The sequence below is a fragment of the Octopus sinensis genome, linkage group LG26 (genome assembly GCF_006345805.1).
Source record: "Octopus sinensis linkage group LG26, ASM634580v1, whole genome shotgun sequence".
Taxonomy (NCBI): Eukaryota; Metazoa; Mollusca; class Cephalopoda; order Octopoda; family Octopodidae; genus Octopus; species Octopus sinensis.
The window spans coordinates 11,525,011-11,546,553 of NC_043022.1; the positions used below are offsets into that span (position 1 = coordinate 11,525,011).

A 21,543-nucleotide genomic window follows, 5' to 3' on the forward strand; every position below is an offset into this window, starting at 1 on the left:
GATAATGCTATAATGATGATGATAATGACAGTGATGAGTGGAAGATATTGATGAAAATGATGAAGCGGAAGATGAAATGCTAATAATGGCTATAATGTTGAGGAGGAAGAAGAGGACGATGGTGGCAACGACGACGATGATTGGCTGAAAAAGAGGAAGATGGTGAGAAAGTAACGGTGATGAAGATGTGATGGCAAAATTTCTAAGATTTTAATTTTTTTATTCCATAGGTGGAGTGAGTCAAGTGGTAATTGGAGGCCAAGAATTGAACCTTGGAGGTGATGCAACTCAAGTGGTTGGCATCAGACAAGCAGATGTGTGCTCTGCGTCACCTTGTTTCAATGGTGGAACATGTGTTCCAAAGAATTCTGAATATGGTTTCGCTTGCTTCTGTCCACAGGGCTTTGCAGGTTACCAATGTGAGACTGTTGGAGAACGTTGTTTCCCAGGTAAATTATATCAACTATTTCATTTCTTTTTGATAAAAACAAAGAATATTTATTATTGTTGCTGTTGTTAAAGAAACAAGAGAAAATGACACATTAGTTATTGAGATTTCAATATAAATAATAGTGGATATTGTAATATAATTTAGTATATATTAATTTAATTTAATATGCTTTAATATATATTGAAAAGGTTGCAAGATGCAACGAAAAGTTTAGGAAAATAAAAATAAGAAGTAAGTGGAAATTTTACCGGTGAGTGTGTTAATTTATAAGGCACAAAAAGAAAATGACTCTCCCCAGACACAACAGAATATGCTTCAACGCACAAACTCACATAAAGAATCTTGCAAACCAAATCCAAAAATGAAAAATAATTTAATACATTTTAATATAGTTGATACTGGATATTGTAAACATCAATTTGAAACAGAAGAAACAAGAAACAAGGTGTCAACAAAATGTAGTAGTGATACAAATGTTTAGAGTCTAGAGTTCAAATCCTGCCAAGATCACCTCAGCCTTTCAGAGTTGATAACATAAAGTATTGTGAAGTACTAAAGTTAATTTAATAATCCTATAAAGTATCCTAGACGTGAACGGAATTATAATACAAGATTAAAGCTAACATCTTAATATAAAACCTGCAGATGAGAATGAAAGTTAAGGCCTTAAAGTACTCAGGTTACTAATAGAATTATATTAGATTAAATCAATATAAAACATCTTAGATGGGAATTAAATTATAATAAAATATAAAGACATTGATATATAACTCTCTAGATGGGAGGGAATGGTACTATAAGAATATTAAACCTTTTTGATGGCAATGCAATTGTAACAGAAATCTAAGATAAAGACCTCTGACAGGACTCAAGCTACATATCTATTATCATATGATAAAAGTTCTGGCAGTGAGCCAGTTTCTGTTTTTCTTTTTATACTTCTGTTTCAGTTGGATACTTATAATACTTAGTAGCAAAACCTGACAGACTTCTCCTGCTAAAATTACCCTGGTCAGCCATCATCAGCATGTTATAATCATGTGTACAGAAAATCAGAACAAGGATATTGATGTGTTAATCTCAAATGATTGAGGATACCAAAGTAACTTATCTTTTAGCATTTAGCTTTGTCTCTGTGTTTTTGTAATTTGAATCTTCCTAGGGTCAGCAATGGTTTTTATATCTCCAGTGACCAATAAATCAACTATCAGTTGTACTAGGATCACACCGCCATATATTCTCACACATGCTTTGGTAGCTCACTGGCCATGGCTGTTGCCACTCCGCCAACCAGTGTACTACCGAGAAAGTTGTCGTTGCTCTTACTCGCAGGTTTCTTTTTTTCTATATAAATCAACTATCAGTTGTACTAGGATCACACCAGTTGAGTATATATGTCCCTTCTCATCTTACAAATTTAGGTGATAGTTTAATAGAAATGGTAGAGTGCCTTGGTAAATATCCTCAACCATGAATTTTTATGTTCGAATTTCAAATCCTGCCAAAGTCATCTTTGCCTTTCATTTTGCTTGAGCAAATAAAATAAATACCAGTCATGTACTGGGCTTGATTAAAGCAGTTATTATCACAAAGAATTTATGGCCCTCTGCCAAAGTTTGAAAAGCATTGTTATTAATCATATTATTTTATTGTTGTTGTTCCTGATATTATTTAGACAATACCAATATACAAAAGAATCAGTTGAGCATCAGACAAAATGGCTTGTTACATCACTTTATGTTCTAAGTTCAAATCCCACTAAGGATCAAATTTACTTTTCAATCTTCTGTGGTTGATAAAATAATTACCAGTTTCTCACCGGTTAAGCCAATTGACTTTACCCAGCAAAGTTTATGCCCTTGTTGCTATTCACTTTTTGAATAGATTTAATAAGCATTTTTTTTTGCTATATTATTACATTTGAATATCTTCTGGAACAGTGTGAATGTTCCAGGTTTTAGCAATGCTTTTAATTCTATTGTTCTTTAATTTCCAAACATAACAGATCAGAGAAGTTGAATTAATTCTATCTCTGAACTAAAAGGAATTTATATGCTTGTCACATGACATATCTTAAGGATGTTTTCTATAAGTCCTGTTTAATTCCTGTCAATTCTATCAGCAGGTGTTATATGTGCTCTGTTTATTGACCCCTTAGGGAGGCAAGATCTATTAGGTAAGCAATTCTCAATGGTTCTGAAATTGCATTCTGGCAGTTAGGTGGAAGGTGACTTGAATTATGATGTGAGTTTTTTGGAGATATCCAGGTGTTTATAATTAACCTTCACATTGTTCCTGTTGAAGAGCTTATGAAATTTATGTATAGCTGAGACATGGTTACTTAACAATGGCTCAACACTCTTGTCAATGTCCAAGATATATGGGTTGCATCAAATTGTTTCTCTTCGTGGTTCTACTGTTTTGTGGGAAACGTTTCTGTTGTTCTATTTTCCTGTTAAAATCACATCTTGATAGTCGCACCATTATAGTGTGATGTGCACAGTTGGAAATATCCTTGTGAGAGAAGAAATTTGAAATTATCCTATTTATTACCTCTTCATAGTCCTAATTTTCCCCCTACCACAAGCAGAAGACTCAAGTAATTGTCTCTTAGTACAAGAGACTTTCATTACAGCATATGGCAGCCCTTCACTAAATTGCTATGGACCAATGAAAATTGATCAAACCAGTGTTTCTTATTAGCCCACATCAAGTTCCTCTCATTCATTTTCTTTTCTCCTCTGAATGATCACACGTAGTGAAAACCTCTAAGTAGCAATCGAGTGGATCATCGGTGTCTTCTGCATATATATATATATATATATATATATATATATATATATATATATATATATATATATATGCACATAATACTTTATTTTATATAACCCATATATAATGCAATTGGAATCTTTGGTTGATTTCTTATTATTTTGCAAAATTTCTCTGAAAATTCTTTGGAAAGAGATTTTTTTACATTTGTTTTATGTCAGTTACATTGCTGACATTATCTTATATCTTGGTTCTGTTCCTATATTTTTTTTTTCCTATAAGTAATAATTCTATCCCCTATATTATTAGTGGCAGTGACATAACCAGAAATTATTTATTATGCAAGTTGCTAGAGTTGTTTTTAGATATTTTTTAAACTATTAATTTTGTTGATCCTTTCCTCCTTACAGCATCATGACGAGGCTCTATAGCTTAACTTCTGTGATTCAGAAGAATGGCCAGTGGTGTATTTGGTCATTTCAAAAAATGTCCAACCAAAATTTATATTTTTCAATGCAAAATGCTGCCAGCTGTGTGCATACATGTGTGTCTGTCAGTGTGTTTGTCTGTCTGCATGTGTGCATGCATATGAGTGAACATGAACATACGTAAGTGTATGTATGTATGTAATGCATGTAGATTCATCATTTTGTAAACTAAGTGGAGTTGTTACACAAAACCTTATATCTTGTTGCAGATTGTTCATTGGAGTCATACTGGCTAATCACATTTGATCTCCTTTACACATCATTTGAGTTTTTATTCACATATATTTTTTGTTGAAACATGAATGAACTCTCAAGAGTTTAATGTATGTATACACACACTCATATTTATGTGTGTTTAATTGTTGTTATATCCACACCATGAGTTGTCATTGGTGTTCAGGTATTTGGACACCATGTTCTTCAGCAGACTTCCACCGCAAGTGAAGAAGCTGGAGACCAGCATAAACAGTGGATGTAAGAAAACTTAAATAAACTACCTAAGTGCACATTAAACTCTTTTTCAATATTCTTACATGACAAAATAACACACACACACACTAAATTCTCCTTTGTTCAAAATTACAGGACAATGTGTTAGCAGAGAGGGGTCTGAGTTTTGTAGTAACACATGGCTCAGTGATTAGAGCATTGAGTTTATAATCATGAAATTGTGGGTTCCATCCCCAGCCTAGGCTGTGTGTTGTTTCCTTAAGCAAGACACTTAATTTCATGTTGCTCCAATTCACTCAGCTGTAGAAATGTGTTCTGACATTACTGGTGCCAAGCTGTATCAGCTTTTGCCTTTCCCTTGGACAACACCAGTGGCATGGAGAAGGGAGGCTGGTATGTTTGAATTACTGCTGGTCTTCCATAAGCAACCTTGCTCAGACTTGTGCCTCAGAGGGTAACTTTTTTGGTGCAATCCCATGGTCATTCATGACTGAAAGGGTTTTTACTTTACATGCTCTGAGTTCAGATCTCTCCAGGGTTAACTTTGCTATTTGCACATCACCTTCATAGAAACAATGTAATTAATACTGACAGTTTGGCAGTATACTTTAGTGAATCATTTTACCATCTGTGTTAAGTTACAATAGTAAAATTTGTATTTTAGTAAGGGACCAATATTTTTTTTTTCATACAGTAAAATATATGCGTGTGAGTGTTTGAGAGAGAGAGAGAGAGAGAGCGTGTGTGTGTGTGTAATATATATATATATATATATATATATATATATATATATATATATATATATTATTAATATTTGTTGTCACCTGAAAGAGTGCAGAATGTAAAACAATATCTGATACATATATTTGATCATCTCTTCTTTTTCGTTTGCTTGTAATCCTTGACTGCCACCCCTTCCAACAACAACAACAATAAAAATTATTGAAACTATTGATAAATATTACTGACCTGTTTTACCAGGTGCTTGTGGGTCACATGGAAGGTGCCAAGAAATCCCCAGCTTGGCCACAATCAGGTGTATTTGTCCTATTGGACACCTCGGCAGGAGATGCCAAGAGGGTGAGTGTTTGACTGTAAAAGACAAAAAAAAAAACTTAAAAAAAGTTTGTCATTCATCAACTCTGCACGCTGCCAAAATCTTAGCCACCCTCTTTTAGTTCTCTAATATTTTTTAACTTTAACGACTTTCAGCTTTTATTTCCTTCCTTTCTATTGATATGGTTCAATCCATCATATTCTACTAATTTCTTTTAAAAAGTCTTTCTTTTCTTTATCTGTCTATTTATTTATCTATCAATAAATATATATATGTATATATATATATATATATATATAAATACATTTAATATATTATAAATGTATGCATATATACTTTCTCAATATATTATATATATATATATATATATATATATATATATATATATATATATATATATACTTAATGTATATATAAATACATTTAATATATTATAAATGTATGCATATATACTTTTTCAATATATTATATATATATATATATATATATATATATATATATATATATATATACTCTTAATGTATATATAAATACATTTAATATATTATAAATGTATGCATATATACTTTTTCAATATATTAAATATATATGTATATAAACCTTTTTCCTGTTTGCTTTAATTCTGGTCTTATCACAAGCTTTCTTATTACCTCTTGAACTATATATTTTTCTCTTCTCTCGTCTTACTTTTTCTTATGCCAGAGCTTTAATTCACCCCAGCTTGTTTTCAATTACCTCCCTTCGATTCTATACCTCTTTTAAATCTTCAACTAGTGCTTTGTCTTGGTTTGATTTCATGACTGCTTATTAATTTTCAGGGCAATCTTTGCCTTCGTTTGATTAACTTTTCTCTATCATTTTCCATCTTGTTCATCCAATCCATCTGTTCAGCATTATTCAGTGATATTTCTTTAAATTAACACATTTCCCATCTCAAGTCATTACAAATTTCATCTTTTGTCACTGTTCGTTCATCTCTCCTCAGATTCAATATTACTTGTCTTTCATTGTGCACAAACATCTCTGTATTTTGTATCTTAGATAAATTGAAGATAAATGAATAAATGCCACTGTTTACAGCTTGTTTATATGATGAGATATATAGCCTTGATCAATAGAACTATTTGGAAAACAGTTGCATTTAAGAACATAGAAGAGAATAAACTCTTTTCAGTTAATTTCTAAAACTTTTCTTTTTATCTTTTTTTTAAGATCCATAACAGAAATTTATTCTCCACAGTAACTGAAGGGTATTTGCCTTTTAGCAATTGAAATATGTCACAAACATATTTCAAATAGCTTAAATTCAGCTCATATATATGTATTGTAAGTGTCCTGAGAGAAAAGTTGGACATAAGAAGCATCAGATGTGGTGTGCAAGAGAGATGACTGCGCTGGCATGGTTATATGTTGCATATGGATAAGGACAGCTGTGTGAAAAAGTGTCACGCCCTAGCAGTAGAGGGAACCTGTGGAAGAGGTAGACCCAAGAAGACCTGGGATGAGGTGGTGAAGCATGAGCTTCAAACAATGGGCCTCACGATGACAAGTGACCGAGACCTTTGGAGGTATACTGTGCTTGAGAAGACCCAGCAAGCCAAGTGAGACCATAACTGAGGTCTATGCCAGTGTAGCATAACCAGCCCATTTAAGAGCAGCTTTCAATCATTGGGCAATAAACTGCACTTGCGAAAACCTGTTGAGGCAAGTGAAGTTGTGGCCGATGACAGTACTGTCTGATTGGCACCCATGGTTGTGGCACGTAAAAAGAACCATTCAAGCATGATTGTTGCCAGTGCTGCCTGACTAGCCCCCATACCAGTGGCACATAAAAAGCACCATTCGAGCATGGCCGATGCCAGTATAACCTGACTGGCCCTCATGCCAGTGGCACATAAAAAGCACCCACTACATTCTCAGAATGGTTGGCATTAGGAAGGGCATCCAACTGTAAAAATATTGCCAGATCAGATTGGTGCCTGGTATAGCCTTCTGGCTCGCCAACCTTCAGTCAAACCATCCAACCCATTCCATCATGGAAAGCAGACGTTAAATGATGATGATGATGATATATATATATAAAATAACATAACACTGGTTTTTATGTATATACCCATGTGTAAACACAGACATATAAACGTATATATGTATCTACATACATGTGCACATACATATTGAAGGATATAGTAGAAGACATTTGTCCAGTTTGCAATATAATGGGTTCAAACTTATGAAGCAAATTTTCTAATTACATATCAAGTGCCGCACCTTAGTGTCATGTAAAATGTTCTTGTGCTGGTGCCATATAAAAGCACTTTGTACACTCAGTGAAGCGGTTGATTTTAGGAAGGGCTTCTGGTCATAGAAACCATGCCAAAATAGACAGGTGGAAGCTGGGTAGCTGACCAGCTCCTCTCAAATCGTCCAACCCATGCTAGCATGGCAAGCAGACGTTAAATAATGATGAAAACATCATGGCTGCACCTACATGTGTGTGTGCATGTACCTTGTGTGTACAATCAGATGTATGACTGCTACTGTTAACTTTAGAGCTCCATGTAAATCATCATCATCATCCAGTCTGTGTCCAGTTTAGTGGTATTGTTATTTCTGGATTTATTAGTATGGCTAGTAGTGATATACAGAGCAAATATAGGAGAAATTATGATAAATATTTGATCTGTGTAATATAATGTAATAGAGTGAATCCCCTGAAGGTTCATTGTGGTTAGCCATCCTACTGTACTTAGAACATTCAGTGCAGAGTTTCCAAACAGGGTTAGAGGTATGTGCCTCATTTGAGACGTTACAGTCTGCAACTCCTTTGCTCCCTCCCACTTCCTGGATGCTGCAGTTAATGGGAGGGTCACTGCTTCCATAGCCGAATGGATGAAAACCCTGAAGTATCGGAACCTGACAGTGAACTATCTCTTCCAACCTGTGGAGTTTGAGACGTTCAAAGGAACTGGGCCACTAACTGGGAAGTTCTTGTCAATGTTGGCAGCTTGCCTCACCGAGTTGTCAGGTGATGCCTGTCGGGGTGCTTGGCTTTCCCAATACCTTAGCCTCACCATTGCCCGTGGTAATACTGTGAGTTTGCCGGCTTGCTTCAGCAGGTTCTATTAAACCTTGAGGTGTGCAACTAGTTGCCCTCATAAAAAAAATCCCCACAAATAGTTTCAATACAGTTTAAACAGAAAGACTTGGAAGAATTAGATGAAAGTTCTCCAGTAATTTTCTTTCGTGTAAATAAATGTTTATAAATCCTTAAATCCTTAAAAATGTTTCAGCCTGAAGGCTGCGGCCATGCTGGGGCACCACCGCTGAATGGAATGCTTACAGCACCTAGGTTTCCCAAGCAGTCACCCATCTAAGTACTAACTAGGCTCGATGTTGTTTAACTTCGGTGATCAGACAAGAACCGATGCTTTAAAATGTAATATGGCCGTTTATGTTAATTTTAAAATTTGGCAGCAAAATCTTATAAAATGACGATGTTCTAAATGATACGACAACAGTGAAATATATGCAGGGAACAATGATATAGTCTTGTATTTAACAAAATCTTTCTTATTTATGTCATGTGTTTTTGTAAATATCAAATCCTGCTGAGGTCAGTTTTGCATTTTACCTTTCTGCAATAATATATAAGTAGAGAGAGAGAAGTGTTGACCATTAATTTTTGAGTGGAACTTGGTAGACAGAAACTCCATAGAAGCCAGTATCTGTTTGGATAAGTATGTACATCTTTCATTGATGTGTATTGATGAGAGATATAAGTACCAACAACAAAAACCAGTAAACTAAGTTACAGGCACTTATCACCCTTTCCATCAGAAATGCATCGATTGGTTAGTTGGAAACCTGTAACCAATGATGATGTTATTGTTTGTGAATTGCAATACGAAAGAAATAAATGCTTTGGGTGAAGTCAGTATAATAGACTGTACCTTCACAAAAATATTGTGATGTTGTGCTAAAGGGGGAAGTGCTCAATGTAATTAATGTCTTTGATGAAATAAGTGAAATAAACATCAGAGATGCTTTGCCCCATACAGAAATTACAGGAGCTACTCAGAGGTTTTGCAACCTCTTTTAAATCCATTGCAATGCTGGAAACCTACCATATCACCAACAGGTATTTCAGGGTCACAAGCATTTTGCCCCTTAGTGTGATGGTTCACCTGAGTGAGGTAGCAATGACTGAGCTAGTTTTCACCTATGAAAGGGTTCTACATGCAGTCTTTTTATCAACCATAGCCATCTTGAGGTAGTTTCAGCTGCCATGCCTATTTACATATAGATCTTGATTTGAAGTCAGTACCAAACATTTTTTTTTTAAAATTGTCTGAGAAAAATAGAAGAAATTATAATGTAACTATACAGGTGCATTATCAGTTAACCATTTTGTGTCCCTATTTCTTATGAAATATGGTGTTTACATGTTTCAAATAATTTTGAAAATAACTAATGATTTGGAAAAGTTTTGAAAAATGTAGCTGACTTTTTAGTTACTAAAGCAGAGTTTGGAACATAAAGGTTCATTTGCAAATTTATGATAAAAGGTTTACAGGTATGTGTGAAAACTTTAAAATTACAATTTTTTTTTTTTGTTTTATAAAATATAAACCGGAATCAGACAGAAGGTTATGAAAATGTTTAAAGATACAACTTCAAAAGCTCAGCCCATAAACTACACAGACGGACATTATCATTCACTTTATATAAACATATATATTCATAATGTATAACCGTTAGATAATCTTTCATTCATTTCACCATCACCTCATTCATCATTACCATCATATACCATTGCCACTTCTTTAACCTTTATAACACAGCCTTCTATTACAGTGATATTTGAGCTATAAGCTGCATGAAGTTAGCTTCCACCAGCCTTTTCTGTCCTTTTTGGCTTTATTATAAAATATTTTTTTTTTTACTGATATGTATAGAAATATATATATTGGCCTGCTCGCTTAGCCAGCGGGGTGGCGTCACTTGAAGGCTAAAACAATGCGAACGCATTGTGACCAGCGATGTGTAACAACATCTGATGGTCTGGTTGGTCACGTGATCACGTGATATATATATGTGTGTGTGTGTGTGTATGTATATGTGTGTGTATGTATGTGTGTGTGTATATGTGTGTATATGTATGTGTGTGTGTATATATGTATATATATATATATATATTTATGTATGTATTTCTATACATATATATCAAACACATTGTTTTAGAAAGCAACAGCAATGCAGTTGGGAAAGATTAATTATAAATAACAATTACGATTAAACCTTAAAACATTTAATAATCCAGTATTTCAGGTGAAAATATTCTTTTTCATTGAGTGAGGAAAGCAGGAGAATGCAGCTGGGCTTCTTGCACTTTCAGGTTTGTATCAAATGTTAAGATCACATGTTGCCGAACTGTGAAGAAAGTGAGATGTTTGAGAGTTATTTTGAGACGTTACATTGCAAATCCATGGAGAATGTTTGAATGAGCCAAATAAGCTTTATTCAATATTAGACCATCTCATATAGACTTGAAAGTGCAAATGAAACCAAATGTATTCTCCTGCTCTTCTTTAATGAAACGAGGTATTCTCACCCCAAAATAACAGATTATTGAAATTTTTCAGGTAAAAATTTAATCTTTGTTCTAATTTATGTTTAATCATTCTCCTACTACATTTATGTCTTTCTTTCTTTTTTTTATTTTGTCATATTTCAAGCAAACTACAACACACACACACATTTACATATGTAAGTGTGTGTGTGTATTTTTATTTATTTATATATATATATATATACCTACATACAGATATATATGCACAAAACACTTTCAAATAAAGCTTAGATGTATAATTCTATATATGTTTTGACATGAGTTTAGTGTTTTGTAATTGTGTGAAGGGAAAAACTATACACAGCCATGCAGAGTAGTGAATGCATTTGTATGTGTGTGTGTGTGTGTGTGTGTGTGTGACAGAAAGAGAGAGACAGAGAGAGATTGAAATGCACCTACACACCTAGGTATATTCATTAAAAAACAATATGCAACTTGTTCTGCTGTCAGTCTCTTATCTTGCTTCATCCAAAACTGCGTGAGATGATATAACCTCCACTTGCAGCCACTAACACTTGCACTGAGTAACTCTATACAACACCTTTTATTACAGCTCTCTCTCTCTCTCTCTCTCTTTTCCTCTCTCTCTCCCTCTTCTCTCTCTAATTTCAGACTTTCCTGTTGCATTTTACCTCCAATGGTTGTTTGCCAGTTTTGCTAAATTTTTTTTTTCCTTTTTCATGTTTGATTTGTTCCTTACCTTCCATCATTTCTTGAAGGAAGGATATATGTACTTTTTTAAGAAGAAAGCAGAAAAAAAAGATGCCATGTAAAACATAATGCATCCATGTTTCTGTGTATGTGTGGATATATATATATATATATATATATATATATATGTCCACACACACCTATATCTGATGAGTACCACCAAAAATTTAAACATTGAAAGAAAACTGTAAAATGGTGTTTTTGGTCAAAAAATATTTTGTGTGGTAATTGTACAGACAATCCTTGTCATTCTAGCCATCCTAAATACTGTAGACCCAGTGAATGACCCATTGAAAAACTTGTAACCAATAACAGTATTAATCACCAATATAAAATTTGTGAATTTCAGTGGTTGTCAGCTACTTTTTGCCTTCTTTACTCTACTGTACCCTAATAAACATTCAATGTTAAAAAAAACCCCTCATATTTTTATAATTAAATATTGTATTAAAAAGGTGTTAAAATATTTTGTACATTGTAAAAGTATAACCAGTTTATTGCACAAATTTTAACAACAGAACCTTCTATGGACACCAAAGGGTGATGTGGACCCTGGCTGAGCCCCACTGATTTACCTAATGCAAGCAACACTTTCAAAAAAGACTAATTTGGATGGTCACAGTTGGAATGTCTTTGATCTACTGGTCATATCAATTGACCTGAAACTAAACAGCAATGGCTTGACTTAGATATATTTATACTACATGAAAGTAGATTCTTTGATAGTGCTCCTACAAAACCATTAACATTCATTCAGCTAATTATATTTCTTCCTACACAGAAATTAACTTTATTCATAATCAAAGGATATTAATTACTAACATACTCAATTCACAGATGTATATGGTAAGTGTACATACTTCAACCCCTCAAGGAAATTAATGCCTTCAGTACTTTTATTTTCTTTATACAAATACAAACTATCAATTCTCAATAAAATTACTAAATACATTTTCTGTTCTTCATTTCACCTTCACCCTTTCAACATTTTTCATTTGTTTTTTTCTTGACCCCTGTTTCTGTCACCTGAATATACATCAACCTCAGGAGTAACAGTGAAAGACCCATTCTTCAACAAGACCTCCTACATTTCCTACCCACCTATCAATGATGGCCACAAGGTTTTAAATATCGACATCCTAATTAAACCCCATACTCTGGATGATGGTATCATTCTCTATGAAGGTCAGCAACAGAATGGAAATGGAGATTTTGTTGCCTTGCTTCTTAAAGATCATGGCTATCTGGAATTCCGATTTGATGTTGGATCAGGTCAGTATCTGTTCCATTAAATTCCTTTGTTTGACTTCAGTGTTTTTTTTTTTGTTTTTTGTCTGTTTAAATTTGTGGTAAAAACAAAATTTGTTTCTTACAAAATTTTAAAGAACTTTTTGTAAATCTTTCATTGATATGAAAATATAATAAAATAAAATAAGAGGAATTTTAAAGAAGCTTGAGGCACAATTTATTCTGTTGGCAACAAATGGCTTCTTTGTTCCTGAAAAAAAAAACAGACAAAGATATATGTGTATGATACTTATGAAAGTCAGGAGTATTGAATGTGCAAAATCTGTACAAACTGGAAAAGGGTATAAACAATCACTTTTTCCATTTAATGTTGTTATAGCCATTTTCCAGGCTTACATGGGTAATTAGTACAGTGTTTTGTTGGAGGAAATGCTTGTACAGAATGGAGTAAAATTATCAATGATCTTTACTCATCAGATTCAAGGCACAATGTCTAAAGTAAGATTTGAACTTGTGACCATTTTATCAGTAGCATAGTCTGTAGAAGAATTTGATGAGTTCAGTTGTTGTGTGGAAAGAATTTACCTTTGTAAAGAAGTGAGAAAAAGAAAAGGGAAATTGCTTTAGTCTATTTATTCACATCTTAAGCCACAATCACCATTTCACTTCAGATGAAGAGCAAGGCTCCAAAATGTTACTTTCTTTGTTTCTCATGACAACCGAACATACTAAACTCTCTTGTGGATGAATTACTGCCAATGTCAATCCCCACTGATTTTCATGAATTCTGAATTTTACTTCACACAGTTAATAATCCAGAATCCTTAACTTCACAACCATTGTACTTCATCTATGTATTTTTAAATTTATCATCATCATCATATGCCCAGAATCCCTCATTCTGGCATGAGTTGAATAGGCTTGCTGTATAGCAAATAAATATGCATTCTGATTTCAGAACCTGTCCAATTTCACTTTGCCTTTCATCCAACTGATGTCAGTTATATTTGTGTCAGTAAAAAAGTAAGGTCAATAGTGAAACATTGTACTCATGTTAGAAAACAACATTATTTCCATTAAAATAAACACTGAGTTCCAGATATCTCTTCATTTTGCCATCTACTGGGTCCGTCCTATTTTGATCATCTCCAACTTCTGTGACACACTGACAGGCTACATCATTTTGCTACTGATAGATGTGGCCCCGTGGTAAGAAGCTAGCTTCCTGGCCACATGGTTCCAGTTTCAGTCCCACTGCATGACATCTTGGACAAGTATCTTCTATAATCACAGGCTAACTGAAGCCTTGTGAGTGGATTTGGTAGATGGAGACTGAAAGAAGCCTGTCATATATAGATATATATGTGTATGTGTGTCTTTGTGCCTGTGGTTGTCACCCACCACCATGTGACAACCAGTGTTGGTGTGTTTGTGTCCCCATAACTTAGCAGTTCAGTAAAAGACACTGACAGAATAAGTACCAGGCTTAAGAAGAAAGTAAGTACTAGGATCAATTCATTTGAGTAAGAATTCTTCAAAGCAGTGCTCCAGCATGGCTGCAGATAAATGAGTGAACCATGTAAAATATAAAAGGCAACTGTTTAGTTGTCCTCCTGTGACACATCAATAAGTTTCTATTTTCTTTTCATCTCTCCCTAGGCCCTGCTATCATCAGAAGTGCTGAGCCTATCAAGGCCAAGGAATGGGTTAATGTTAAACTTCATCGTGAGGACAATGTTGGTATGTTGCAAGTAGGTGATAGCGCACCAGTGAAAGGTAAGTGCTGTTTTTTATACTTTGTACACAACATGCATTAATACAGTTCTCTCTCTCTCTCTCTCTCATTTATTTCATCCTCCCTTTCTCTCTCTTATCTACTTTTTCTCTATGTGTGTGTGCACGCGTGCTTGCACACTCACACACGCACAAAACAATGAACTTTGAGTGACAATAAAGTGAATTATCAGTTACAAATGAATAAACATGCATTCATCTCACGTTTGTTTGTCCAAACATGTGTGTCTGTGTGTGTGTGTGTGTGTTCAGAATCATGAATGTGTCCTAATTCGATCTTTTTTTATCAAGTTTTTTTTTTATATATTTTTATGTGATTTCCTCATGGAACAGTACAGTTTCTAAATCCAGCATCAATAGTTTTACTCTTTTATGATCTCATCTTCATGATGAAGTGATGTTATAGTCTGCTGTTGCCTTTTTATAGGAAGCCAGACCAATGTAACTGATGTAGACATTACAACTGGAATGTACAGCTGTTGGATTTATATGTTATCAATTACCAAAAGAAAATTTTGTCAGATTCTTTCTATGGGACAATAAAAATACACAAACAGAACAGGCGCAAGAGCTACTGTGTAGTAAAAAGCTTGCTTCCCAACCACATGGTTCTGAGTTCAGTCCTACTGTGTAGCACCTTGGGCAAGTGTCTTCTACTATATCCTTGAGCCAACTAAAGCCTTGTGAGTGGATTTGGTTGATGGAAACTGAAAGAAGCCTGTCATATATATATATATATATATATGTCTACAACAAAAGCAGTCATACGAATACTTAAACATTTGATTATACACCAGAATGTTGGAACTTTACTTTTTGAAACTGCAAGTAATTCATATGAAAATATGATAAAACTTGATAGAAAAGAAATACATAAATATATATATTTTTTTTTTTACTTGTTTCAGTCATTTGACTGCGGCCATGCTGGAGCACCGCCTTTAGTCGAGCAAATCAACCCCGGGACTTATTCTTTGTAAGCCCAGTACTTATTCTATCGATCTCTTTTGCCGAACCACTAGGTGACGGAGACGTAAACACACCAGCATCGGTTGTCAAGCAATGCTAGGGGGACAAACACACACACACACACATACATTTTATATATATATATATATATATATATATATACATATATACGACAGGCTTCTTTCAGTTTCCGTCTACCAAATCCACACACAAGGCATTGGTCGGCCCGGGGCTATAGCAGAAGACACTTGCCCAAGATGCCACGCAGTGGGACTGAACCCAGAACCATGTGGCTGGTTAGCAAGCTACTTACTACACAGCCACTCCTATATATATATATATATAGTAATGACTTTGAAAGTCCCTCCTAGCGTGTGGCATTTATGTGTAATAATACCCTCTATATAATATAAATATATATATATATATATATATATATATATATATATATATATATATATATATATACACATACATATATCATTCTTAAACAAGAATCTTGTTGAGAGTCGCTTCAAAGTTTTGGCCAGCCAAGCCATCATTAGACTGCTATATGAACTATACCAGTCACAGAGTTATAGTGTTATAATGGAAAAAAGGAAACAAAAAAATTGTAATGTAGCTTAGAGATTTATGCCTTATTAGATGCTTTGGGATATATTTTACCATTATCCTTAATTCTTAAAACTGTATTAGGAGTAGTACTATTGTGTGTGTATTGTTCAAGTTGATTCTGATTGTGCAAACTTATGATCAGAGGTTTTGTTTATTTTTTTCCCCTTGGCTATGACCCTTTAGACTTTTTTTCAGCTACAGTGTTCCTTGGACAATATTATCTGGAATGTCCTTTTTTAAGACAGTAGAGCAAAATTTGAGGGAAACTGGACTGCTATTCCTTGCAGATCAAAGGTCCCCTGTTAGTGTGCATATGTGTTTGGAATATAGAGATGGTAAGATCTGAACAAGAAGTCCTTCAATGCAGATCAACTTTACTGCCTATAATGAGCCATTCCAGTGTACTCACTGCTTGTCATCTGCGATGCCAAGCCAAAGTCAATAAACTATAACTGAATACCTCCACTAAACTGGTATGTTATCTGAGTACACTATAACTTACAAAGAGGGGACCTTGAATTAAATTCGGCTAAAAGCCAAGTCAGTCAGCCTTGGTACCAGACAAGTTACTTATTTTCCCACAGTTTGCCTAATTTAATAGCAATATTCTTAAATACAGTTTTGAGTGGTTACCGTTTGAAAGAGAACTCCCAAGTGATTAAATTTTCTTTATGCAAATTTAATGAAGATTCTAAATTTGCAGATCTGTCTAACAATTGGTATAAAATTAATAGTATCATTTCCACAAACTTTTTCTCATTTTTTTCCTTTTGTCTCTCTTCTTTCTTTCTCTCTACACACACTTTCACATGCTTTGTACATACACTCATATACTGTAAGTATTAATCATCACTCTAATAACACTCCAATGTATATATATATATATATATATATATATATATATATATATATATATATATATATGCCTTGGTGTATATGTGTGTATGTGTATATATACGTGGGTGAGTGTGTGTGTCTGTTTGTGTAATTCAGTCTAAATGCATAAAATATTTCAAACATTTTTGCCACCTGTTTTGAATATGAACTTTAAAACATCCGTCCTTCATAATCCTGCACACGTGCATATCTCTCAGTTCTGTTATGACTAGCTTTCACTACTGCCGTCACCTTCTTCCCCAATCCACCCCACACTCTAAACCGAATCAAGGAACTCTAGTGACAGGAAAACTAAAATTGCTGTGGGTTCTCATACCTTTCCAACTCTGACAGCATACAATGATTTTGGAATTGTCACATGTGCATGCATGCATACATACTTGTGTATGTATGTAAATACATATATATATCCCTCAAAACAATCTTTACATAAAGACTTAGCTCACTGAATATAACAGCTAAGTATCCTGTAATACAACCTCTACAGAGATATTTGAATGGCTGGGTACAACAGCTGCATGATCTTCAGTACATCCTCCACATAGATACTTGATTAGCTATCTATAACAGTTGATTCGTTGACTGGTTGAATTTAAGCTCCACGCTTTTATTCTACAACCTGAGTCAACATCCTCTCCTTGAGGTTTTTTAATGGTTTTATCAGAAATCGAATTGGCTGCACCTAGTCTCAAAACTCTGAGACTAGTTTGTAAAAGATTAAAAAGTTATTCTTATACCTGACACCTACCCCAAACACTTAGCTAGTTGGTGATTGTGATGGTGGTAGTGTATACTGGTGTATTAAATGCACCATCCAAGAACAAGAATGGTCCATCTACACACATTCCTTCCTTCTACACACAGTTTTTCTGTCTATCAAATTTCACCCACTTAATCTACAATTAACCCTACCTTCTATGTTGGTACTATATTTTATGCAACAATGTCTCCAGTGCAAGACATGGATGTGTTAAATATTTTAATAATGGAAAAAACAGATCCCTGTGGAATTTTCAAACTTCCAAGAATGACTTCCATCTAGCTAGTCAACTTATTTTTCTTGTTTTATTCTATAAACTTACATAAATACATACATACATACATATATATATATATATATATATATATATATATATATATATATAGACATACATATTTATATCTATATATATTAACCTGACCATCTGTTTGCATTAGAATAATATTGGATTTCCTGTCAGGGTAACTGAATTGTTAGTCTTTTGTGTTTCACTAATGACTAATCTGTAGAGTTGTTAGAAAACTAAAGAAATTCGAATGAAGAATGATATCAAAACTATAAATTTTGTATGTTTAAATAATTTTCTTTTTTTTTATGTAACCTATAATTTCTTTGATAATCAATGAAATATAAATTGCTGGAAATGAGAAAAGAGAAGAAAAATACCATTTTTCTCTTTAATAAAAAAAAAAAGTTGTTTTATACACTCTATTAATCAATTTTCTATTTTTCTACTCATGATCAATTTATAGCTGAAATAGCTGTGAAAAATTATCAAAGTGGACCTTAAATGTGAAGCTGTACACATGATATTCTCTCATTCCATTAACTTGATATTCTTTCATTCCATTAATATTATATTCTCTCACTCCATTAACTTGATATTCTCTCATACCATTAACTTACTGTTCTATTGTATTCATTTCTTGCTCTCTCCTGTCTCTTAAAAACTTCTTTACACTTTAGTAATTTGTAATTCTTACTTGGCATAAATATAACAAATTCTTTAACTTATTATTGCTACCTTTGTCAAGAATCATGGATTGGCAGAATCAACAGAGCATTAGAGAGAATGCCTGGTGGCATTGCATTGTTTCGCTACACTTGTGTTCTGAGCTAAAATCCCATGGAGCAATGGAGGGTGATGGAGACAGTTTTATCTTTCTTCCTGTTCTCTGGGGTCAGTTTTTACCCTTCATTCTTCCAGTGTCAGGAGGATGAAAGTAGCAGTCAAGTGCCCAAAGTTAATTTAATCAACTTTACACTTTGTACCTACCCAAGAAATCATTATTAGCACTGTCTCTGAGGTTTTGCATTTGAGCCATGTTCTTGGCACTAATCTCTGCCTATTCCCTTTAGATTCCTTTTCATCACTCTCAGTGCACACTTAAAGTCTCTTTACTGCTCTACCAGGTCAAATCAAAGAGCTTAGTTCTTTTATAACTGCAATGATGAAGACCAATATATTCATTCCTCTATAAAAAAAAAATTTGCTTTGTTCTGCTTAGTCAAAAAACGAAAAGAATTAAAATTAATATTTTCAACTAGCAGTATCGCCCGGCGTTGCTCGGGTTTGTAAGGGAAATAACTATATAAGCATTTTTAGAGAGTTACTTCCTTTATAGATGCCAATTCGGGCTTTCTTAGCTATTTCTGTTTTGGTGTCTTCAAGCCATGAAGTCGTTGTTCTAAAAGAACGCTGGTCTCCTTGACAACGCATTACGACGTTGATTTCCTTAAACTCCCTTCCCCACAGCTTCACGAGGGAGGGAAGAAGGGGGAAAAGCAAACACAGGTGCAGGTGTTTGAGCGTGGACGCCAACTCCGCCGCCATCGACACACGAAAAATTATGCATTAAAATGGAATAAAAAATGACGTTAAATTATTTTTAAAATCGTAGACTCATCGTAGACGCGCGCTAATAGCCAGATGGGCTCGATATTAATCACGATTATAAGATACCCGAATTTGGTTAAACTGCACCGCAAAATGTGGGAGGAGTTAGGAATCTAAATCATAGGAGACAGACACTCACACAACTACAGTTTTATATATATAGATATTACTTCTTTCTGATGAATTCAAGTTATTGGAAGTTGTTTTTTTTTTTTCATTTTCTTTATTGGGGAAGATGGTCCAGCTATTGAATAAATCTATTCCATTAACCAGTTTCACTTATTTCCCCACTCTTTAACCTAACCAACACCAGCTATACCAGATTTAATAATATTAAAAAAGAAAACACAAGGATTTTTTGTCTCTTTTCATATTGTATGTATTATTATATTTATTGTTGATGCTGTTCCTCTTAGTTTAGCAACTTAATGAATGTGTATTTTGATTGATTAATTAAACAATTAACTTTTTTGACATGTATTTTGTAACGAAAATGAAAAACCAACCAATTTTTTTTATTAATCGTCTTTCTACTGAATTTCTTCTTTTGTCCCCCAGTGAGACCTGGGAACACAGAAATAGTCTTGTCTCGAGGAGGTATATATGCTTATCTTACCTGTCTCTAGCATCTTTGCTGAAGTGGTCAGGTGGATTGGCACTTCTTTTCCAGAACGTCTTCTCCACCTTTTATTAACAATTTTTTTCTCCTTTTTTTTTCTCGCTCTTTCTCTCTGTCTCTTTCTGTCTCTCTTTATTTCTGCCCAAAACTCAACAGAACAAAGACAGAATTTCTAAAGATGCATTTTCTAAATAATTATTTGGTTAAAATACTAAAAACGAAAAGAAGAAAATATTTATTTAGAACACATTAAATCAGAACACCTGACCCATGTATATGTTGATACATCTACAGTTAAATATTTGGAAGGCTTTAGCTTTGGAGATTACAGATGATGTGGAAACATCCTATTGTTCTCTTGAGTTATTTTTCTGTCACCTTAAGCTTAAGAAACAATAGGACCTTTACATCATTTGTTGTCTCCACAATTAAAGCTTCTAAATAAATAATTGTAGTTATATCTACATTATACATGTTACAAATATTTACATTAACAGTAATATCTGTAAAAATTTTGAAATTTATTCAAGACAAGCCAGTCTACAAAAACTGAACTTTAACGTTCCCAGCCTAGAAAATCCAGTCTGAAACGGTAGAAAGAAGGTAAATGGGGATGAAATTCTGGGTAAATGTAGGAGGATAAATGGAGCCAACCACCACGCTTCTATTTATTTACTTGTATGTGGTTACAGTTAGTACAGTTGTTAAAGTGTCTGAAAGACTGCCTCCCAGTATTTCTTCTAGTTGTCAGTGTTCTGAGTATATATCCCTCCTGTCATCCTTTTGGCATGGAACTGGTTGAATTGTTAGAGTATCAGACTGGATGTGTTGCAGTATTTATATTCCAGCTGTTTACTTTCCGACCTGAATGTAAACGACAGTATTGATATCAAGCTCTCTCAGCCCTTACTTTTTCCTTGGATAATGTTGATTGCAATTAAGGGCGGGGACAGTTTTACAGGTGTGGGCCACTGCTGGTGTACTTTAAAAGAAACAAAAAAAAAAAACCTTGCTCAGGCTTTCACATTAGAGAGGAATTTTTCAGCTTCTGGTCCATAGTCCTATGAGATATATGGAAGCCCCAGAAAGTGTTGAATGGACAAAATGTTCTAGAAGACAACTTAACAAACATATTAAACACAGAAATTGATCAGTAGCTTAATGTTGACATATGTAATGAATGATG

The 21,543-nt window shown here is 34.0% G+C and overlaps 1 protein-coding gene and 1 pseudogene across 3 annotated transcripts in view; one reads left to right on the top strand and one right to left on the bottom strand.

Moving 5' to 3' along the window:
* The window catches only part of LOC115224757 (basement membrane-specific heparan sulfate proteoglycan core protein), a 369,665-nt gene that overhangs the window by 308,625 nt on the left and 39,497 nt on the right, over positions 1-21,543 (top strand). For all 3 annotated transcript variants that reach the window (XM_029795652.2, XM_036513837.1, XM_029795655.2), the window contains 5 exons: positions 231-449; positions 5,143-5,241; positions 12,606-12,830; positions 14,466-14,582; positions 20,297-20,335. In XM_029795652.2, the coding sequence (XP_029651512.1) occupies positions 231-449; positions 5,143-5,241; positions 12,606-12,830; positions 14,466-14,582; positions 20,297-20,335 (699 nt within the window). The remainder of the gene's footprint in view (positions 1-230; positions 450-5,142; positions 5,242-12,605; positions 12,831-14,465; positions 14,583-20,296; positions 20,336-21,543) is intronic.
* LOC115224921 lies at positions 8,552-8,671 on the bottom strand (annotated as a pseudogene).